This window comes from Pangasianodon hypophthalmus, chromosome 27 (genome assembly GCF_027358585.1).
Source record: "Pangasianodon hypophthalmus isolate fPanHyp1 chromosome 27, fPanHyp1.pri, whole genome shotgun sequence".
Taxonomy (NCBI): domain Eukaryota; kingdom Metazoa; phylum Chordata; class Actinopteri; order Siluriformes; family Pangasiidae; genus Pangasianodon; species Pangasianodon hypophthalmus.
The window spans coordinates 5,049,687-5,071,645 of NC_069736.1; the positions used below are offsets into that span (position 1 = coordinate 5,049,687).

A 21,959-nucleotide genomic window follows, 5' to 3' on the forward strand; every position below is an offset into this window, starting at 1 on the left:
TGTGTACAGATGTTAAGAATAAAGTGAATGGTGAGTGGTATTCCAGCTTGCCCAAACTAAGGTAGTTCACGTTTATAGTGCATTACTGAAATATTGTCCTGTCAATGTCAGTGACATTTTGCTTTAAAATGACAACAGAGTCCAAACTTATAGGGTGAAGTTCACCTTAACTAGGACAGACCAGAAAATGTAGATGACATACATGTAGATGACCAGAAAATGTAGATGACATGCATACATTGGCTTGTATGTGTTCTGTGTCCTTCTTATTTTTAATAACCCTTTCTTATTAAAAGTAATAAGGGCACAAAAAGGGATGGTCTCTGTTTGTCTCAGAACATCTGGAGCTTCCAACAGGCCTTTCTTACTTTCTTTTTGGCACCTTTTCATTTTGACTCTGTGTCTATCCAAACTGTGTATCCAAACTTTTCCGTCCAACATTTTTCATGGAACAGTTAAACTTTTTCCACCCACAAATCATAAAATGTATAAGCAGGAACTGCAAAGTCCAACCTAAACTCCTGAAAGCAAACAGCATGTGAAGTAATCAGGCCATAAACCTGAATCTTACAGGAGCGGAAAAGCGTGGAAGATCAGCCTCTTAAGCTACTCACGGAACAACTGGAAAAGAACAGTTAGTCCACAAAAAGAAGAAAAGAAAAAAGAAAAAAACAAACACATGGCCTCCCTGCCCAGATTCCACACAAATTGCATGTTGTTAAAAGTTGCCACAATTTCCCAATTCCAGCCAAACGCTTCAAAGCGGAGCATGATCTTGGCAGAAAGTAAATGAGAAGAAAAGACCTAATTCCAGCTGAGTCTAGGGACAAGAAGCCGTGCTGTTGTGGTCAGGCTTTAGAGAGAGACATGTTGTACCTGTCTAGGCGTGACAGACACCACAGAGAGGTAAAGAGAGAAGAGGTCATGGGAACTTATGGCTAACTGGGATTTAAAAAGGGGGCCGTCTAAATCTGTCACAGTGTGAAACAAGATCACCGCTGTTGCGACACTTGATCTTGATATGTATAAAAGCCAATACAATGTAAGTGTGTCACCGACAGTAGGGAGGGACCGTCATAGTAAAATCACGTGTGTTCATTATATATGTCTTAAAAAAGTACTGACAATTCATAATGTTGTCATTGTAGTTAATTGCATATATATTTATACTGGAACTGCAGCCAATCAAAGGGCATTTAAATGTGTTAAATGTGTTAACTGTGTAAAACAGATGTTTTTTTTGGCTGTGTTTTCATCTGCAACTCAAATCCTAATATCTTATTTTGTACATGATTTTATATCTGAATAGGACTTAGATTTATGATTAAGGTTTATTTAGATATTCTCTCAAGTTAGCCAGCTAGGATTATAACATATCATTTATGAATATGACATAACAATTCTCTCAAACCCTGTCAGGATCGCTCACCTGGCTAGTTTACCGGTGAAGACTGACCATTTATAAATAAAATCCTGTCAGAATTCTGTTAGCTTATGTAGGCTAGCTGAATAGTTTTAGCAGTAAAGATCGTAAACATCTATGAATATGACTTAAAAGTCTCCTCAGAAACCTTATTAGTTAGCTGGCTTAAATTGTATTCAAATCCAATTCTGGATATGTTTAATGAGTCAGAGCTATTTACTATGGACAAAAACTTGGGTTAAAACCAGCATAATGAAGGGCTCGAGAAGAACCTCTGCTAACAATAGTACCCACATTGACAGCAAAAACAAGCATGGCACAGCCAAACCTCAAGGTTTACTGTTGTACTGAATCTCCAGAACCGTAACTTTGCCTTTATTTAAAACATAATCCATGTTAGTAGCTAGCTAACTGGCTAATTTTTACCTGCCACAAACAACTGTGTAGACGCAAACCTACAAGTGGAAAACTAAACGTGACTAGTCTGAACCAACAGCTTGGATTCAGTCACTTGTAATTCACAACAATCAGGTTGAAGGATTAAATTAGATTTTTCCTGAAGTGCAAACAGTGTGTGAACCTATGAAACACTTAGCGGTAGATTAGAAGATCGTGTGGAAGAAATTCACTAGGAATCTGTATGTTAGTTGTTTAGTCCTTGCAGAACTACAATACTTCACAGCACATGACTTCTCACCTGACTCCACCTTTCCTTTCTCTTCAAGTAGCAACAAACTGAGCAGTGGTCTGTATGAGCCTCCATGATGACTAGTAATAATTCAGCAATAAGTCTCTGATCCCTGCTGTTGACCACAGCTTTACCATCACAGCTGCACCAACCTAATCTTAATCTACCGCCCAGAGGAATTTAGTTCCAGCCTTAATCTAACGCTCTAATCCAGGTAATCAAGGCCTTAAGTGTCATCTGATTATTAGAGCCACATAGATTGAACTACAGCAACAAACATTCGCTAAATTCAATTATTAAAATTACTCTTCATTTAATTATTTATTTAATTATTTAATTTAATTATTAAGTCTTACCAACTGCATGCAATGTGTTTTAAAATTTATATTTCTAATTTACATTTATAGACTTGCCATGTAACACTAGTAAGAAAAGAAATTTTAGTTTTATTTCGCTTCTTAGCCAAGTCAAACTAAGAACTTTTGGAAATTCTGGAGGTCTAATGCAATGTTCATTTCTACCTATCTGTCTTAGCGCTCTAATCTGACGTGAAATTTCAGTCTTAATGCCAGGTACAGTCTAAATAAATTGCCTATTGTTCTGAACTGCTAGTCAGTTAGCCTGCTTTCAGTTTATTATGTGCTTGTATTATGTATTATTTCTTGTATTATTGCATTCTTCTTGTTCAGTCTGGACAAAAACGATTCCCAGTCAGCTACATGTGACAGTGAGTAACAAAGATATGAGTCAGTGTTATTAAAAGTACTGAAAATACCCACAATATCTCATAAAACTGTATCACAATGTCCTTATTATATCATATCGGATCGCCCAAATATGAGTTCGTAGCATTGTATAATACATGGATGTGAGATCAGTTACTCTATTAATCAATAAAGTCTTCAAAAATGAAAATGTTGGATAGTTGCATCCCTTAGAAGGGTGGTAGACCTCCAGGAATGAGATTGGGCAACCTGGTTTAAAAAACATTAGCTACCAGCAAACCACAAACAACACGAACAAACAAAAAACATAGATCAAGTCAAGGTTTCCAAACTGAATACCAGGCCTTACGTAAACGCCTGATGAGTCTGTCAGGACAATAAGCCTCATGCTCCAGCTAACCCAAGAATAATACTATACCCGAGTAAGGCAGCATTCCATAGAAATAACCTAATATGGTATATGACCACACAGTAAAGCACCAGTAGGGGTTACTATGTTTGGATAGATATAGCGATTTGTGTGGATTTGTGATCTACTTGATCTACACACACACACAGTTACAGCATGAGCTCATGTTCTTCTACAACTAATATAAAGTAAAATAAAACAAAATAAAATCACTGATATCAGATTTGAATGCATAGCCTGTATGATTTAATTGTGATGTGACAAACATGCTTGTGTTGCCTTAAAGCCTTGATAAATTCACACAAGCTTTTAAAAATCATATTTTACCTTCTTTCCTGTGGATCCAGTCTTGGACAAACAGGATCGGCCCAGGGACAGGTATCCGCCGATCACCTCGATTTCCTCCACTGCTGGGTAACGCTTTTTCAGTAGCGTGCCTAGCTGGGCATAAGGAGCCTCCGCAGAGGACGGTGACCCCTGTGGCACTGGTGACCCCTGTGGCTCCTGGACAGGCTCCTGGACAGGCTCCCGGACAGGCTCCTGGACAACAGGAGTGCTAGGCTGGGGCTCAGTCCTACGTTTTGGGACAACTGTAAACGTGTTTCCTTTCCTTCTCTGCACCATGGGGCTGGGGAAGGGCGGCAAGGACTCCACCACTATGTCATCAATATTAGTAACGGGCAGCTTCTCGAAAACCGGCTCGTGAATAGGGGGTGATGTTGACTTTGTGAGCAAATCAGGCGAAGGTTTTGAGAAATCACACGATGAGGTGGGCGAGCTGGGCTTTTCGGGACGTGTCAGTTCTGTTTTGTCTGGCACAGGTGGCACAGGTGGCACGGGGGCCACGACAATTTTTTCTAGAGATGGGGAAGCTGGAATGGGTAGGGTGGGCGTTGGCACTGAGGGCACTGAAGGCTCCACATGTGGGCAAGCAGGCGACAGAATGGGGCTGGAGGGCGCGGTGCTGCCAGGCGCCGATGGGACCCCGAGCCGCTTGGGGATGACGGTGAAGGAATTGCGGGACTGGAGGCGCAGGTTGGCGAGGGCACGAGCCTGGACGTCACTGGCAGGCAACGTAGACAGATCCGGGCGCGGCGAAGGCCGGATCTCAAATGTAGGTGAAGTAAGGGGCAAAGTGGGGCTCGCCAAGGACTCGGCACGGGCACAGTGGCTCTCCGGAGAGCATGGCACCTTGGCTTTGGACACCCCATCAGTGCTGTCCCAGTCCCTCTCCCTCTCTCTCACAGGCTTGGACTGGCTCCTCTCCGTCTCCTCTCTAGGGCTGACAGTGACACTGCGGCCCCCTACGGCCTCAAAGCGACGTCGGAAGGAAGACACCGACTGAGGGGATCCGGGAACAGGGCTGCTACTCTCAGAGCCGTTAGGAGACTCGTGATATTTCCTCTCGGAAGACTGGCTAGCATGGAAGACTGACTGGCTGTAGGATGCTGGGACGCGGACAGGAGAGCCAGGCTGTGGGCACGGCGCACATTTTGGCACCACATCTGGATGATGGAATCTGGCTCGGCGACCTGACAGGACAGGACTCGTGTCTAAGTCTAGGAGGTTCTCGGAACTGCGAGACTTCCCGTGCAACTTGCCGTACTTCCTGTCGAATTTCTGCAGCATGCGGCTCACCGTGCCCTGCGCCTGCGCCAGGTCGGAGAGCTCGCAGCTCGCGCGACCCAGCGTGCTCAGGTTCTCCTCGCTTTTACTAAGCGCCGTATCGTAGATCACCACCTCCTTCGCGCGGATCTCAGTAACCGGACTACCTCTGCGGTCCAGCAGGTCACTGAGAGAGCTGTATCCGCTAACGGTGCCGTTCTGCTGCGCTCCGGATGCAGGAAAGTAGCCCGGCTCGGATTCGATGATGATGATGTTCTCGGCGCGGATGGTCCGTATCCCGGGCACGGAGCCGTACATTTCTAAAATATGCTGCAGCGGGCGAGAGGCGCTCTCTCGCTCCCGGCGTTTCTTGCGCTCCTTCTCCAGTTTGATAAACGGGTTCTCCTTTATGGGACCCAAGCTCTCCTGAAGCACGCCGTTGTCCGTTATTGTTTTCTCCGCTGATGTCGCTCTGTCGTTGGGGTCCATGGCCGACCAAGGGTCTTTTGTTTTCACCGGTGACATGTCCGGGGATGCGGCGGTGGCTCCGCTCCGCTTTCCCGCAGGCGTAATGGTGTACGTCCGGTTAGAATTAGCTCCGGTAACCTCATCCTTGCCACTTCCCGTTAGCTCGCCATTAACCCGAGAAGAGACGGAGTCGACACCTGGCCCAGACCCGCCGCCCTTCGCTTTCCTCCGCTCGAGCAGCTCTCGTTTCCAGGCCGGCATTCTCGAGCCCTCCTTGCCGGCCTCTTGGCGGAGCACACCGACGTCCCCGGCCGACATGACGAGTGTTAAACAGCGAGGGATAACCGTTAGCAGGGGACTCGGAGCAACGAAGGCGTTCAGCGCTGAAACGAGGCGACTAGCGGCGCTGTTATTCGCACATCTTTCTCGTCCCTTTGCTGATTCTCGCGTGATGCTGCCTGCCTGTAAAGCGTGACCCCGCCCCCTGCACCTGTAATCACTGACGTCATCCTTTAGTCTCCAAAGCTGCGCCTCGTTTGGTCTTGGTGCTTTGAGGCACGCCTATAATTTACATATCGCCCCGCCCACTTTATTAATCTCTTTCATTCTCTATTATAAATAAGAACGCAAGGCCAGTCCGTCACATCCGCCCAGCCACACCCTCATTCAGTAAATGCGTTTTATTTACAAACTAAATTACCCACAAAGAACAATAAAACCAAGGCTATTTATAGGGCTATGTTTTAGAGCAAAGCACAAAGCACCGGGATTGATCAAACACACTGACCTTTATAAATAAAATATTCTAAACTCTTTGTAAATGAGAACATTTCATTGTTGATCCAGTGGAACAGCCCAGAGAGCTGGTAGAAATAAACATGTCTCACATGATCCAGTTGTAATAAGATTAATTAAGGCAACAGAAATACAGATAATACAGAAAGCTATTAGGATCTGGCTAATACTATAGCATAATAAGCGTCTAGTAGAGTTTCTAACTGTCAAAAATGATTTAAATAGGCTATATCTTCTTTTAAACTGGACTAATGTCAGGAAATGAGAGAGAGAGAGTCTATTGTAGGTTGTGGGTGTGGTAAAGTGGATTTATACAGCTGTGGGTTTTACACAATGGGCTGTAGGCCTACAACATGACCAGTCATAAATAACGTCCAGTCAAAGTTCAGTCACAATAAAATGTGAGGCACCTCAGAGTCCTTCTGTGTAATGATTATGTAACTCCAAACACTGGAAATTGTTCATGTAAAAATCTATAATAGCATTGGGTCTGTGTTTAATGTCAGAATCTCATCATTATTCAGATCTGGAAAACATTTAAATTAAGCTGATAAATGACACATGATGTCTCATACAAATAGACACTGATGACATTAAATACTAACACTAATATCAATAATGTAAATCTTTATTAAATAAATCAAATCAGGTCACCCTGATGAATTTGTTTTGGTGTGTTGTAATGTGTTACAGTGTTCTTTCTAAAATGTAAAGCCTTTTAGCCATATGGCATGTAAAAGGTGTGCTAGTTTCTTTTATCATTATAAAACAACAACAACAACAACAACAATAATAATAATAATAATAATAATGATTATTATTATTATCATTAAGGGTGTTGTGCTACCAGCTGGTCATAATTAAATTTTGAGCCTCAGTGTGCTTTTGAATAATGATAATAATAATAATAATAATAATAATAATAATAATTATTATTATTATTATTATTATTATTATTATTATTATTATTATTATTATTATTATTATTATTATTATTATTATCATTAAGGGTGTTGTGCTACCAGCTGGTCATAATTAAATTTTGAGCCTCAATGTGCTTTTGAATAATAATAATAATTATTATTATTATTATTATTATTATTATTAAAATTATTATTATTATAATGCTACTAGCTGGTCGTAATTGGATTTTCAGCAGCCTCAGTGTGCTTTTAAATCCTTTCTTTCCTCTCTTTTGTGTATGTGTGTGTTGGTGATGTGCATACATTTATGACTGAAGGAATCAGCAATAAACTGATTTTATTGTAGTGATGGATAAACGGACACTTCAGAGAACCGAATCATCTGCAAATGATTCATGAAATAGTGAATCTTTTGAGTCATTTGTTATATGGCACAGCAGCGCCATCTGGCGGTCAGTCCATGCTCACTACATATCCTGATGGCTCTGGTGGACATATAAAGAGATCATACACAGAATTGATTTAAGCTTTTTCTAGCTCATTTTATTGTATGAATATTTAACCTTCCACCTCAGACTGATTAAATAATTACTGTATGAAGTTTTATAGTTTTAATACTCAGTGTTTGTTTTTTGTTCAAAACAGAGACATATCTGAAAAGGCTTGTTTCACGTTGAATATTTTCTAGAATGAATTATATGTTGATACACTTCTAGCTGCAATCCCAAATTAACTCAAATAAACTCAATTTTAATTACATTTCTGCTCTAAATCCATGTAATTTTAGGCAACATTTAACTACATTCATTTAAGCAAGTACTGCCAGTAAAAACAAACATGAAAAACCATTTACTCTAAAGAAAGTGTATGCATGCAGGAGTTAAGGAGATCGGACCATGTTTCCGATTGGATTACTTTCAAAAGACAGTCAAGTCTGTATTAAATCACTTTAACAACTATAACGGCATCGGCAAAGACACAAAAAGAAAAAGAAATTCTAAAAAGAAATGCTTTACGTGAGGTCAAATTTGTGGAAAATTATACAGAGAATTTTCTAGGAGTTAGCACAGGACAAATGGAAGTGTATGTATGTTGGTTTATTTACAATATATACAAACAAAGTGTTGTCATTACACAGGCAGAATAGGAGCAACATCATTCCAAGAGAGAGAAATGAAAGCTAATGTCATTCAGCATTTAGGACATCAGAAATAAAAAAAACACACAGAAGTGATTTCACTTTAATGGATACAGTGACACCATGTTTATACACTTGAGCCAAGACGATTTAAAAAAACTTATGAATGTCATTTACGCTGCAACTCTGAATTGTACCCAAATCTCTCTCTGATTTAAATAATGTACACTTGAGCAAATAATGGCTCAGAAATGTTCCTTCAAGTTCATATGGGTGGAGCCAAACAGTTAAAATGGCAATGATCCGTCATGTTCATATTAATTAACACGGCATGCGCGGATCATGAGCAGCTGCAGGAGGACGAAAAGAGGAGAGACTATGAGGCCGAAGAGTGGGTCACGCGTCTGCTCGTGCTCAGCTAGTTTCTGGCAAAGCAGCACCTCACACACCAGCTTGAGGCTGAGTACGGTGAGCACCCAGAGCAGACGCAGCACAGCCAGCCGTTCCTCACCTTCCTGATACAGGCGGATCGAGACGATGGCTGTGAAGTAGGTGCTGAGGCCATCTGCGGCGAACAGCGGCACAAACACCAGCCACCAGCTCATGGTGGTCAGCAGGTCCACACGGAGAGCCACGAGCACGCTGAATACAAGCAACGCGCCAAGGTGGAGGAAGAGCTCGAAAGTGGCAAAGCCGAGCCATTGAACCAGCTCACGCAGAGAGAAAAGCATGGTGTGATGGGACTTGTACTGCTTTAGGGGATGTTAAGCCAGCAGGTCACGCAGACTGGATCATTATTTTGCCTTTTGCATTCTGAAATGATAAAGGACAGAATGAATCAATGAATCATTTATAACGGGTTCTTTAAAAACACAGTTTTCAGGTCAACACTGGACTATGAAGAAGATTCCGTGGCAGATTTAAAAAAAAAAAAAAAAAAAAAAAAAAAAGCAATCATGCTGGGGGGGGGATTATGGACTGATGCTGTCCCAAAACACAACCGGAATTTCATTTTGTTGATAAATGTTGATTCTTCTCCTCACTAAAAGGAAGTCTAAAAATATTGACACAATTGGTTCATCATGTTTTAATAGTACTTCTGAAAAGCGTAATGATTAAGCGCTTAACAATCAATGCAGCAGAAATGAAGAAATAATGGGCCTCATTTATCAATCTTTTAATTTTTGCGTGTAAGTTGTGTGTAAATGTTTGTGTCAAACTGATCTAAAATTTGTCGGATTTACAAAAGTTTTGGAAACGCTGATTTTCTTTGTACTTGCATGTGTGCAAAGCGCGTTCCTGATACAGCTCATTTGCATTTAGTGATGCCCACAAAACTCCATAAAAGGGCAATTGCACAGGCAGCTGGGAGCATGAAATGAACAATGAGGGTAAAGGCAGACGTGAAAGTTATTTTGATTCAATTCTATGCCAGTAACAACAACAACAACTACAATAATAACAATAATAATAATAATAATAATAATAATAATAATAACGATAATAATAAGCTAGTGTTAAATCTTCGGTCAGTTGAGGCTTTTGTTTACGGTTTACAGCTATGTGCAGACAGACCGGCCGCCCGCTGTTTATATAGCACCATTTCTTTTGTCATAATTGAATAATTAGTTTTATTTGACTTAATTTATGGGCTTGTCTTGGCTTGCATTCTATATTTTTTATATTCTTTAATATTAATAATAAAATATATAAAACTCCTAGTTTTCACAAAATGTTCTGGATGGTACTCTTAGTCCCTGATGTCATGAACTAGCATGAGGATGTGCTTTTGATAGAGACAAAGCTCTTCTGTAAGTTGCTCTGGATAATGATGTCTGCTAAATGCTGTACATGTAACAAAAATAAGAGATTTAAACTTGATAGTATATTCCAGGTATGAAAGTGCAGTAAACCATTCCAGTTATATGATTTGAAGACGATCAAGTCAAGTGATGTGGTGCATAAATTTACACACACTCAGGAGCACGAGTAGGATACGAACGTTTTTCAGAATTTACAAGATTTTCATGAATACCAAATTTCTTGTGTAAACGCTCATACTAACAATTTACAAATAAATCTGTTCATATTCAACTTGATAAATGAGGATCAATGAGCCTATAACGTGCGTTCCTTTATATGAAAAGGAACTCCTTAAAAATAGCAATTTCAGGCCCTTATTTGATTAAAACCACGTCCCTGAGTGCGACTCACAGCTGTGATAGGACAGTGATTGCATTTCAGTACCTCACGACTGCAACACACTGATGAAAGTGAAATTCAAGGCGACAGGGAACTGCAGTTACTTCTGACACAAAGTCAGCGTTTAATCCTTAATTGCTTGGTTTTCACTGAAACTGATGTTTACAAGCAAACAGGTTTGCTTTTGCTTTTCAGTGGGGCACATTGTCCTCATGTTACAAATGAACAGAAATACTGTCTGTTTACGTTTTTCTCCTGCTATGCTCGCTTTTCTCTCTGTCATTCTCTCTTTCTTCTCCTATAATACACTACATGTTGAACCTGGGACCCTGAAGCTGTCAAGCAGCACCGCAACCTTCTGCCCTCCTGAAATCCCTTTCATTTTTATCTTATTAACTCTAACATAGTCTTTGTATTCTAGCAAGATTTTTCAAGACAATTTTTTTAAACCTTCTAGATTTTCTGCATCCATTTTGCTTTGTAATTTTTTTTTTTAAAAATCACTAACTGTATAATGAAAAGAGAAATCATGAAATTAGTTATAAGAAGGGAAGACAACAGATTTACAACCCTGGTGTCTTCAGTAATTAACAATAATCCTGTATCTTTTGAGTTTTATTCAGCTAAGGTTATACAGACTTTAGCAAACTGTTATACTGACGACTATATGGCCCCTCCTTTCAGCCTTTGTCTCAGTATCCAATTTATGGCATTTTTAATCCTTAATAACAAAAAAAGCTATAAAATCTCTCAGACTGTAACACATACACTGCACATCTGGACGCTTTTCTTTAATAACACAGCTGTAGCTCTGCTAGTTTAATGCACATATCTTTGAATTAGTGAGAGCTAAGCTAGCTATAGCAGCGGAAATCGCCAATAAAACTGAAAACATTAGCAACAAGACAGTCTTACCTAACGAGATAGCGCATCCTAAAAAACGCAAACGTTACATTTTCGGTAATTGCGTCAACGTAGATACATGAAATAAGGAACAGAACAGGTAGAATATTCAGTATAGCGTAGTGACTAGTTATTATGCGCCGTCGCGGACTGATGACGTTTTACGGTAGCCGATATGACCGTACACCTTCAATCCAAAAGTCAACCCATTGGTACAGCTCACGCGAGCTTTTGCACGCGTGCACACTTCTGAGAAGAGAGCACTGAAGACCAGAGCAGACGCTAAGTAAGGCCACATTTCACTGTTATTTATTTATTTTTAAGTGCCACAGGAATATATTTAATACTTTTTCATGCAGTTTGTTCGTGTGGCGTTTGGCAAAAACAGCGCCATTGCAAGAAGCTGACTTTTAGCTGGCAAAAATAGGTCACAGGTATGAGCGATAATAGATGTAGAGTTGTGGATTCTGTTGAAGTGTTCAGATGAGTTTCTTCTTTTCTCTGAGCTTTCAGCAGTGTGTCCAGATGATCAGCTAGAGATCTCACAGTGATTCATGATTCAGCTGAGCAAGACCAGTGTCAAATGTTTGAGAAATCCATCAATTAAATATGCTGAAATTTGATTTAAAAGAAAGATGTCATATAGTCAGAAATATATATTTTTTATTATTCTTATTTCAGTTTTAATATTTTTTTTGAATGATCAATGACTGTTTTATTGTTATAGTTACAATAAAGTTATTGTAATTATGACCCTAATTATCTGGTCACTTGAACTGAATGCATTAAAAATGATAAATGCTTATTAATTAATTTTACATTAATATATATATAATTTTACATTAATATATATATATATATATATATATATATATATATATATATATATATATATATATATATATATATAATACTAGAGATATTTTCATTCATCATGAAAAACACTTAATTTTTTAATTTCTTTCATCAGTAATGTTATGTACGCTATATGGAGTTGCTTTATAATCACATTGTGGCGTGTTGAATTGAAATTGAGAGAAAGTCTTGCCCCTAGGCAGGTGTTTATTTCCAAATATAAATATATGTATCAATAATTTCAGCTTGAATCCATCTCTAAAACTCTAATCTCTAATCCATCTCTAAAACTAGTGAAGAATGCATTAAATCTGTATTTTAAAACCGTGTAACTGCTTTGGTTTCTGCTATATAAATATGATGATACTTTCTTGCCTAACGTTTGCCTAATTAATATTTAAATAGATGTTAGAATATAGTTATGTTTCTGGAATTACTGTGCTGCGATTATAAAAGGGTTATGAATGTTGGTACACTGAAAGGCGTGTAAAACATGTGAGAAGGTTTGCTTTAAGGCTCAGTCAGCAAATGTGTGCCTGGAGATGCTTGTGGAATGTTTGATTAGCAAAGCTCTCTCGCATGCATGCACATGGAATTCGAAAGAAAGGTCATTAACACGGATGCAGCTCTGTTTTGGGCTTAATGATCTTTTACGAGTAGGATTTATAGCTCTGGGGGAAAAAAGGTTTTGGTGTTTCTTACAGTTTTGGTGAGAAGGTTCTTGCAGGGTGTTTAGTACCTGATGACTCTGTTCTTCTCTTCAGGACAATGGCACAGGAGGCCGACTCCATCCTGCACAGCGGCTACTTCCACCCCACTCTCAGATACTGGCAGACGTGTGCATCAGACCTCAAACCTGACAACCTCATCTACCCCATCTTCATAACGTAAGGCATTCCTGCTTCTATATGCCTGCATATATGCGTGGAGGGAATTCTTTTCATTCTTTTGATGGTTCAGTTAATCATTCCACCACAGCACTGTTGAAGTCTCAAATCTGATTGGTCACTATCCAAAAAACGACGATGTGAAAGTGTTTCTGTACTAACAGCTAATTCACAGGGACTTCTTTTGCAGATGCTTCACATAATGTAGTAATAATAATAATAATAATAATAATAATAATACACACATTACAGGTGTGTTATGTAACAAAGATGTATTGTAAAGTTTTCTGTAAGGCTGTTTTCTGTATTTATTTAACATCTATAGAAGGAGTCTCCAGTGTCAGTGCTTTGTAATAGTCAGTAGATTTTCCGAGTAAGTTTTACACTTTCTCAGAAGCATAACAAACTGCATTTTTTTGTCTTATTATTTCAAGAGAGATTAAAAAGTGGTTGTGTTTATAGCTGCTATAACGTAAGTGATAATATGAACTAACCTGCTTGACGTTCCATAACATTAAATTATTCGCGTTAAACGTGTGACATGCTCTTTAAGAAGTTAAAAATTATAATAGTTGACCAGTTGCTGTGGTGTAAGAAGAATAAAACACTTCGAGATGAGCTGTTATTGGAAAATAATCACCTTCGGGGTGGTAACAGTAAGTCTGCTATGCATCGGGCCACATCACACCAGCTCACTGTTGATTATTATCGCTATTTATGTATAATAGCATGTCGCTTACATGTTACATTAATACGCATTTGTGCTAAATGAGTGTTGTGTCTTTACACAGTGACAGTCCTGATGCAGTGGAACCTATTGCAAGCCTGCCAGGTCAAGCAAGGTAACATTCCTCATCGCTGAAAATACTACTAATTTCCTCATCATTTTTCATGTCCTGATAAATTCATGTCTAGTTTCAAAGAACATTCCAGTGGTTACATTTTTAAAAAGTGCGGACCACTAATTTGAATTTGTAGCATAACAAAGTTTGTTAGTTGTCAGTCGGAAATAAAATTTTGTGCAGAAACAATTAGGTTTTTTTTATCTTTATTAATGCATAATAGATGTTGAAGTTGTAGAGTAGGTTGAGGTTGAGTATTGGTCCAGGCTGGAGAGTGTAGATAAGCTGTGCGCTGGGTGGATCCCGTGCCAGCCCTCCTGTAACGAAGATAAAAAAAAAAAAAAGAGAGATTCTTTTTGTTCTTCGTTTAAAAGAACACACCCTGCTCATTACATCCACTTTTCAACAGTCAAATGAAATCCATTTCGTAATTCCAGTAATATCCTAAGGGTTTTAAAATAGTTTGTCCAGCCCTTAGTATATTATACATAAATATAGACCTCAGAATAATTAATGCATCAGTGTTTGAATGGCTTCCATGAACAATATGCACAGCAAATGGACGTGGTGTGGATTCTTCACTCGCTGTTTCATGCATGTGGTAGCTGGATGAGCTCTTCAGGTGAACACTCTAAGCCTGTGATTAGAGCATCTATACTGTACATGGAAGTCGTTATGAAACCGCAGAGCGTATACGAGCTTATAAGCACACATCATCTACGTGTTAAGTATGCACGTAGAACATGCATGTAGCTGATTTTTATGGTGTAAGATAGACACACCCTTCATCACAGTCTAAACACCGTGAAACAAGTAGACGCTGAAGAACTAGTGCCAACCAGTTCAGAAGTCTCGTGTCTTCTGTGTAATATTGCACATAGCTGACACACCTTTGTGAAATGAAATAACATTCCAAAACCAGGAGGAGCAGGAGTCTGTATTCATCATCAGAAAAAGAAAAAAAAAAAATACTGCAGGAATACAAGGGCTGCTTTCAAAATGTGTACATTATACATACTACGTCAGTATAAACTCTATAGTACATACTATTCCTACTATTTCGGAAACACTGATTTCCTTCATAGTCGCGTGCGTATGTTGATCACTTGTAACGTTCCAAGCACATTCCCAACATAACTCATTTGCATGTATTGACGCCCACAAAACTCCATAAAAGGTCAGTTGCACAGACAGCTGGGAGCATGAAATGACTGATCAGGGTAAAGACTGATAAACAGAAGTGGAAGTTATTTTGACTTTAAACCAGCATGAGGATGTGTTTTTGATAGAGACAAAGTTTGTCTATGAGTTGTTCTGGATAAGGACGTCTGCTAAATGCTGTAAACATAATAAAAATAAGTAATTTAAACTCGACAGTATGTTCCAGATATAAAAGTGCAGTCTTCTTCTACATAAATTTACACACACTAAGGAGCACGAGTAGGATGTGAATGTTTTTTTTCCTCTGAATTTGGTACTTTCTTGAATGCCAAATTTCTTGTAAACGCTCGTACAAATGATTTACAGATAAATCCGTTCATATCCAGCTTGATAAATGAGGCCCATTGAATGTATGTTTTAATTATTTCAGGATGTAGTTTTCTTTCTACTGTAAGTAAAAGCCAGTGTGCCCGAGCAGGGAATAAACGAAATTATGAAGCGTTATGATTTCTAGTAATAACTCTGTATTACATGTCATTGTTTGCAGATACGGTATTAATAAGCTAGAAGGTATGCTGCGTCCTCTTGTGGAAAAAGGCTTGAAATGCGTGCTGATTTTTGGAGTTCCTGCCAAAATCGCAAAGGTGCGTAAAGTGAAGCTTTTACATTGCACTGCCAGGATTTTCTAACATTTATAAAGATCCTGGTACAGTGTTTTTTCCTTCAGGATGAGCGAGGCTCTGGGGCTGACACCGATGACACTCCTGCTGTTCAAGCTGTGAAGAAACTGCGAGCTCTGTTCCCTGATCTGGTGCTGGCTTGTGACGTGTGTCTCTGTCCTTACACGTCACACGGTCACTGTGGTCAGCATGCTTTTCTTTACTGTGTGAACAGTGTGATGGACTGTCTCTGTGTGGCGATTGTAGAAGATCTGACTCTCTCTCTCTCTCTCTCTCTCTCTCTCTCTCTCTCTCTTGTTTCTCCTCTAAAGGGATCCTGCGTGAAGATGGCACCCTGGATAACGCAGCGAGTTGTATGAGACTGGCAGAGGTGGCGTTGGCGTACGCACGTGCTGGTTAGTTTTAAAAGTGTTGGAACTGTTATACCTGGATCTCTCCTATTATTCTTACTACATCTGTATCTCTCTGTCTATCCAGGTTGCCACATTATCGCTCCATCCGACATGATGGATGGACGGATCGCAGCCATTAAGCAAGCACTCATATCCAATGATCTTGGCAACAAGGTAGCCATCAGAGATCTAGTTTCCAGATCCACTCGTTACAAATTTTGTCTTTGGTGATCTTTTATTTACATTTTTGATTCAAATTCTTACAGTGTTTTACATAAAATATTAAAAATTAGACAAAGAATAAAACAACTTCTATGTGTAAGGAAGTAGTAGGATGTAACTGGGTGATATGATGATAATATTGATATTGTAATAAATTTTTACAATAAATGTCATGAGATATAGTAGAAATCTTTTTAAAAAAATACTTTTTAATAAATTTAATTACTGATTAGAAGCAGATGATATGTTTTTACTATAAAATGTTATTTTTTTTTATAGATTTTTCTCTTTTTTTGTGCTAAATATTTTGTTATTTACTTTTTTATAACTACACTTAAATTTTGTATTTTTTAAAATATAAAAATGAATACAATTTTTGTAGACATTAAATAAAGTATCATTGAACAGATCTTTTTTTAATTGCAGTTCGTGATACCATAGAAATGCCTTTGAGAATTGTGATATGATATTTTTGTCATGTCGTCCGCCCCTAGGATGAAGAAATTAGAAAGATAATAGATTAATACTTAAAAATAAAACAAATAAAATTTAAAGAGAATTATGGTGAAGATAAGTGATTAGGTGTTAGTACAACAATCAGTAAATAACATTAATAAAACAATCCACAATTAGTATTTAATCTACAGGTGTTAAAGAACTCACTCAAGTATTAAGTTAGCTGCATGCATCTCAAAAAAAGCAGAAGATGTCTATTTGAAAGCGGCTGATGAAATCACTTTTCCTCCCCAGGTTTCAGTGCTGAGCTACAGTGCCAAGTTTGCTTCCTGTTATTACGGACCTTTCAGGTATCTCACATATCCTACAGCTTCTTTTGCGTTCTGATGCTATTTCATCATCTAACTCAGAGCTATTCAAACCTTTTCCCTACTTCTCAGTTTTTTAAGATCTCGACACTTATAGTTTTAATAGTTATTATAGAATGTGTGTAAGGAAGCTGACAGCCTGAACCGCATTTTCTACAGCCCCTTGCAAACAGGCTGCCATAAACTGTAACACACACGCGCAGAAACATGGCAAAGAGCAAATAGTGTGACCGCAGTTCAGGAGCGCAAAGCAAACAAACAGCTTTTTAAATCACTGTTCAATTATAATTACCATCAACGTTATTTATGAAGTGTTAGATGTTAAGTGTTAGAGTTGCTGTCGGCCTCTTTAATGTATTTATTCCTAGTTGAAATTTTCAGCCTTTTTGCCCCCTTTTTCTTGAACAAAAACACAAAGTGCTGTTTTTCAACTATTAACTTCCCAATAAATATAGTCAATATTAATAATATATTAATATATAAATATTGATCATATTATATACTGTGGTAATGCACAATTTAGGGTCACTTTAGGATCAACTGATCCTCTGTTTATCCCATATCATCATAGGAAACATCAGAGTGATATACATTGCTTATGGGCATTCAAGATAGCATCTGTGGAATGGTTAGGTCAAACTGAGACTTTACGGTTGAATGGGTCTGCCTGTTTCTTTGATCACTGTCTGAGTCAAATGTGAATGCAGTACCCTAGGTGTGGATATAGATATGTTAATTGGATTAGACCTGGTGAAACTCTCTGCAGGCTCTTGTGGCTTCTCACTTCCTTTGTAACACGTCTAAGGACGGCCCACTGAATGCCTATAAAATTACAACATATGTCTTCCTTCGTTAGACTTGATGTCTACAGCGTGAAACAGCATATTCTGTTGTTGTAGACTGATGCTGTCATCTGCAGTAAAGAAGAAGCTGCTGAAGATACTTCCAAGTCTCCTGGTCTTCTCTGCAAATTCCCAACAATACATACTTATTTAATAATAGTTGAATAGGACACACATTGACAGATTTTATTTCATAATCACAATGAACTTAAAAAATCTCCAATTATTGTGACAGAATGTGAGAGAACCGTGTCAGGACGTATTTCAAGCAGAGAGCTAAAAACACCTGTCAATCATTCCAGATTCATGTGTCGATTGGCTCACTTGCCGTCTTTATTAGTTATAGAAGAAGACTGGTCTTTTGGCATATTTTTGCACTCCGCTGTTAAAATGTGAAGCTCCTGCATAAAGTGTATAAAGTTTGGCAAGTCTGAAATGCTCATTTAAATATTTAATTTGTTGGTAAATCTCACACACTCCCCAATCCTGCAATTTCTTTTCTTCTTCACAGTTTGAATACCTCTGAGCTAACTGAATGTTTCAAGAAGCCTCCCTGTTTTTGTGTGATATGGTTTAATTAGAAATCAAATATAATTCTTACAGGGATGCCGCTCAGTCCAAGCCAGCTTTCGGAGACAGGCGATGCTATCAGCTGCCCCCTGGTGCCCGAGGACTTGCACTGCGAGCCTGTGTACGCAAATCGGATAAAAATAAAACGTCTTTGAACCAGTTTATGATGAAACACATTAATAGACTCACTGTTTTCATGATCTTTTAGGAGCGAGATGTAAAAGAGGGAGCCGATATGCTGATGGTGAAACCAGGACTGCCTTATCTTGATATTCTGAGGGAGGTTAAGGATAAGGTGTGTACTTCTGGCAGACACTAATCACAAGCATGAAGACTATTTATGGTGTGTTTTTGCAATGTTTTTCAGTTGAAACTGTATCTACTGCATCTGCAGCGTACATGTGATTACTACAGCTAAGAATTTCGACACGTATTTCAATGTACTGAGGGAAAAAAAACAAAAACGTTTACTACAATCTCCCTTGTAATAGAAATCTAAGTGCAGTTTTCAAAATTTGTGTCAATAAACGATGTGAATATATAACAAATTCAAATCTAAAAATCTTACACTCTAACACTGAACAGATTAGGAATTAGGAAAATATCTTGCCAAAGCTGTTCTTGTGGAATTTTATCCTTTTTTTCCTAGAAAATTATAGTAAATAAATTCTAAATACTCAAGTTTTTCCAAAGGTTTTGCAGCATCAGATGCACACAACAACTTAACCACAAATTCTTCACTCTGGAAAAAGTGACTTGTACAGATTTAGAGCTTAATTTATATTTTTAAAAAATTCTACAAATATACATTTTGCATAAATGTTTGGCAGAATTCAACAAGTGCCCTTAGACTTCCATTATAATGTGAGCTTGGAGTAAACAGGTTTCTGTTCTATTCTTAATACAGGGAAATGTGTTAGTTCGTGTCTGTAGTAATCACACATACACTACAGATGCAGTAGATGGTGATTAAGCTGAACGGCTTTGGAGTATTCCTTTAATAAGTGCAATGCAGGGTATGTTTTTATTTGGTTTCATTGGTTAGGAAAGAAAATAGCATTTATATTTCAGACTTCCAGGGCACATGTTTCCGTTGACGTTGCACTAAAGAATTTTCTGACGTTCATATTGCGGTCCTCCTGTCCAGCACCCGACACACCCCCTGGCGGTGTACAACGTGTCCGGGGAGTTCGCGATGCTGTGGCACGGAGCGCAGGCCGGAGCCTTTGACCTGCGTACAGCCGTCCTGGAAGCCATGACCGCCTTCCGTCGGGCAGGTGAGGCTAAAAGAGGCCAAGAGCTACACTTTTACACTGTTCAGTCTATGTGATAGACTGAACACAGAGCCTAAAACATTTGTGATATATTTGGTGAAGTTCTCATATCACAGGAACACTTACAGAAGAATCTGTATTCATTTAAACGTTTCAAAATGGTTCACTTCATCTAAATTCCTCCATAACCACAGACTACTACTTCCTCTGATTTTTTTCAAGAACACCATCTCACTTGGTATGAAACCCCATGTAGGGACCAAAACGCCTGAGATGACAGATCTTCACCAATTTATTTCTTAGATTTAGCTGATCCAAGTGTGACACATTTATTTACATGAAATACCCTGCTTTAACGGATTTTATACCAGGTTGAATTCTTGATTCTGATTGGCCAGAAGGTTGCAAGGCAAATCAAAGGTTTATATCAGTGCACTCGTTCTAATATGTTTATTGTTTCAATAGCAACAGCTTACACATAAACTTGTATGCAGGATGATATACAAGGAAGCGTTTTATGGAAGTCTCGAGTGTCAGAGATAAAGCTGTGAATTTTCTAACAAGGGAAAGTCCTACAGATGCAGGATTCTAGATTACACTGTGAATATTTACTTTCCACATTTCCACATCTATTTACTAAACTGAATCTGGAAGCAGTACTATGGTTGAATAGCTGTGTCCATTTCCTGTTATATGTGAGTACCCATGAAAGTACCCAGGAGGCGTTCTCTGGAGGTTATGTTGCGAATAATCGACCATTAATTGAGTGTTTGCTATATAACCATGTAGTCAGTAAAATTGTACTTCAAATGGATCAACAAAAATGGGCATATAGCTTCATTTTTGTTACGTTGTGAATCCAAGGTGCCGCCTGCTTACTTTACAGGACGAGAGAGTGAAGACGCTACCAAGCACGTTTGGTGTAATGCAGACAAGCGACCCAGTTCCAGCCAAGGGTGCCAATACTTTAATCTTCCCATCACTAAAGAGAACACTAAAGAGCACCTAAATTTTGTCAGAGGACATTAATTGGCCATGGTCTCTGAGTGAGAAGAATACTGTCTCTCCTGTTAATCACAGCAACACCAGCCAATCACAGGCACCTGTGAGCTCAAGTATAAGGAAGAGGGCAGAAAGCACTTTCCTCCCAGTGTGTTACGCTGCTCTGTGATGCAGCAGTTCGAAAAGATGTCCTGAAAATACTTGCATGTGCATATAGCACATGACATACATCCTACAATACCATGTAGTGAGCATATATAGTGAACAGGAAGTCACTTAGGATTTACATGGTGGATTTTACATTGAATATTCAACCAAATATCAGTTAAAAAATTGTCAAATAATAATAATGTCTAATGTGGGATGGTTGATTTGTTACTATGCCTTACCTCACTGTCCGGTGGTAATTTGCTTACAGATGTCCACAGCTGTGTTGATTTTGGGGCATGTATCTGTGTGCAAAATAGCCAAATGCATTTCTTAAATTTGTATACTTCTTGTTTTTATTTCCAGGAGCAGACATCATCATCACTTACTACACTCCTCAGCTGCTCACGTGGCTTACAGAGTGACATGCCGCTCCGCTCTCATGGATTAGTTCTGATTTATTCCAAAGGGCATTGAGAGTTGATGATAAAGAGAGGATTCGCTGTAATAGAGATGATGATTTTTACATTATAGTACTTTTGGGGGAAAAACATACAATGTAAATCCTTATAATAATCCTTATTATCATTATTAAGCTATGTTGATAAAAAGTAAATATAGCACACTAACACCTTCTCAAAAACAGCTAGCTATCATCACACTGATTATTATTATTATTATGATTTCTTTCTTTTTCTTTTTATGAGTACCAGCTTTCTAAGCTCAACATCTAGTTTACAAATTATATTTAAATGGGAAATTATGGGTTCGGTTGCTTTCATGTCAAGTCTGTCACTGGAATAAACACCATTTTGTTCTGTAATGTGATAAAGTAGCATGAGATATTCATAGATACTCAGGACCTCAATCAGAGGGCAATTCAATTCCAACATCTACAAGTTTGGATCCAGTATAGAATAAACACACAGTAGCACAATAACTGTAGTCCATCTGTTGCTACACACAATTTATCTGGCTTTGC

General features: G+C 38.7%; 3 protein-coding genes across 4 annotated transcripts in view; 1 reads left to right on the forward strand and 2 right to left on the reverse strand.

Annotated features, from left to right (window-relative positions):
- The window catches only part of tprn (taperin), a 28,459-nt gene extending 22,645 nt beyond the window's left edge, over positions 1-5,814 (reverse strand). The window contains exon 1 of the mRNA XM_026921689.3: positions 3,573-5,814. Coding sequence (XP_026777490.1) covers positions 3,573-5,636 — 2,064 coding nt within the window. The 5' untranslated portion in view covers positions 5,637-5,814. The remainder of the gene's footprint in view (positions 1-3,572) is intronic.
- Positions 5,815-8,118: 2,304 nt separating this feature from the next.
- On the reverse strand, positions 8,119-11,450 carry tmem203 (transmembrane protein 203). The gene is made up of 2 exons (XM_026922304.3): positions 11,292-11,450; positions 8,119-8,987 (listed from the first exon to the last, which is right to left on the reverse strand). The coding sequence occupies exon 2, from the start codon at positions 8,903-8,905 to the stop codon at positions 8,492-8,494; it is 414 nt and encodes a 137-aa protein (XP_026778105.2). The 5' UTR covers positions 8,906-8,987; positions 11,292-11,450; the 3' UTR covers positions 8,119-8,491.
- A 5-nt stretch (positions 11,451-11,455) lies between these two features.
- Positions 11,456-21,809, forward strand: alad (aminolevulinate dehydratase). Of its 2 annotated transcripts, none has more exons than XM_053230639.1 (12): positions 11,456-11,565; positions 12,899-13,021; positions 13,813-13,863; positions 15,572-15,668; positions 15,737-15,887; positions 16,016-16,099; positions 16,182-16,270; positions 17,069-17,124; positions 18,588-18,675; positions 18,763-18,849; positions 19,702-19,831; positions 21,344-21,809. In XM_053230639.1, exons 2-12 carry the CDS (start codon positions 12,903-12,905, stop codon positions 21,400-21,402), a joined length of 1,011 nt encoding a protein of 336 aa, XP_053086614.1. In that variant the 5' UTR covers positions 11,456-11,565; positions 12,899-12,902; the 3' UTR covers positions 21,403-21,809. The 2 variants fall into 2 exon arrangements, with proteins under 2 accessions (XP_053086614.1, XP_026777366.2); XM_026921565.3 differs by having other exon boundaries at positions 15,752-15,887.
- The last annotated feature ends 150 nt before the right edge of the window (positions 21,810-21,959 follow it).

Excerpts from the sequence above, each read along its gene's own strand:
- tmem203 (XM_026922304.3), bottom strand. The coding sequence starts at position 8,905 with ATGCTTTTCTCTCTGCGTGAGCTGGTTCAATGGCTCGGCTTTGCCACT.
- alad (XM_053230639.1), top strand. The coding sequence starts at position 12,903 with ATGGCACAGGAGGCCGACTCCATCCTGCACAGCGGCTACTTCCACCCC. Across the intron at positions 13,022-13,812 it reads ATCTACCCCATCTTCATAAC|TGACAGTCCTGATGCAGTGG; the intron begins GTAAGGCATTCC and ends GTCTTTACACAG. Across the intron at positions 18,850-19,701 it reads TGAGGGAGGTTAAGGATAAG|CACCCGACACACCCCCTGGC; the intron begins GTGTGTACTTCT and ends CCTCCTGTCCAG.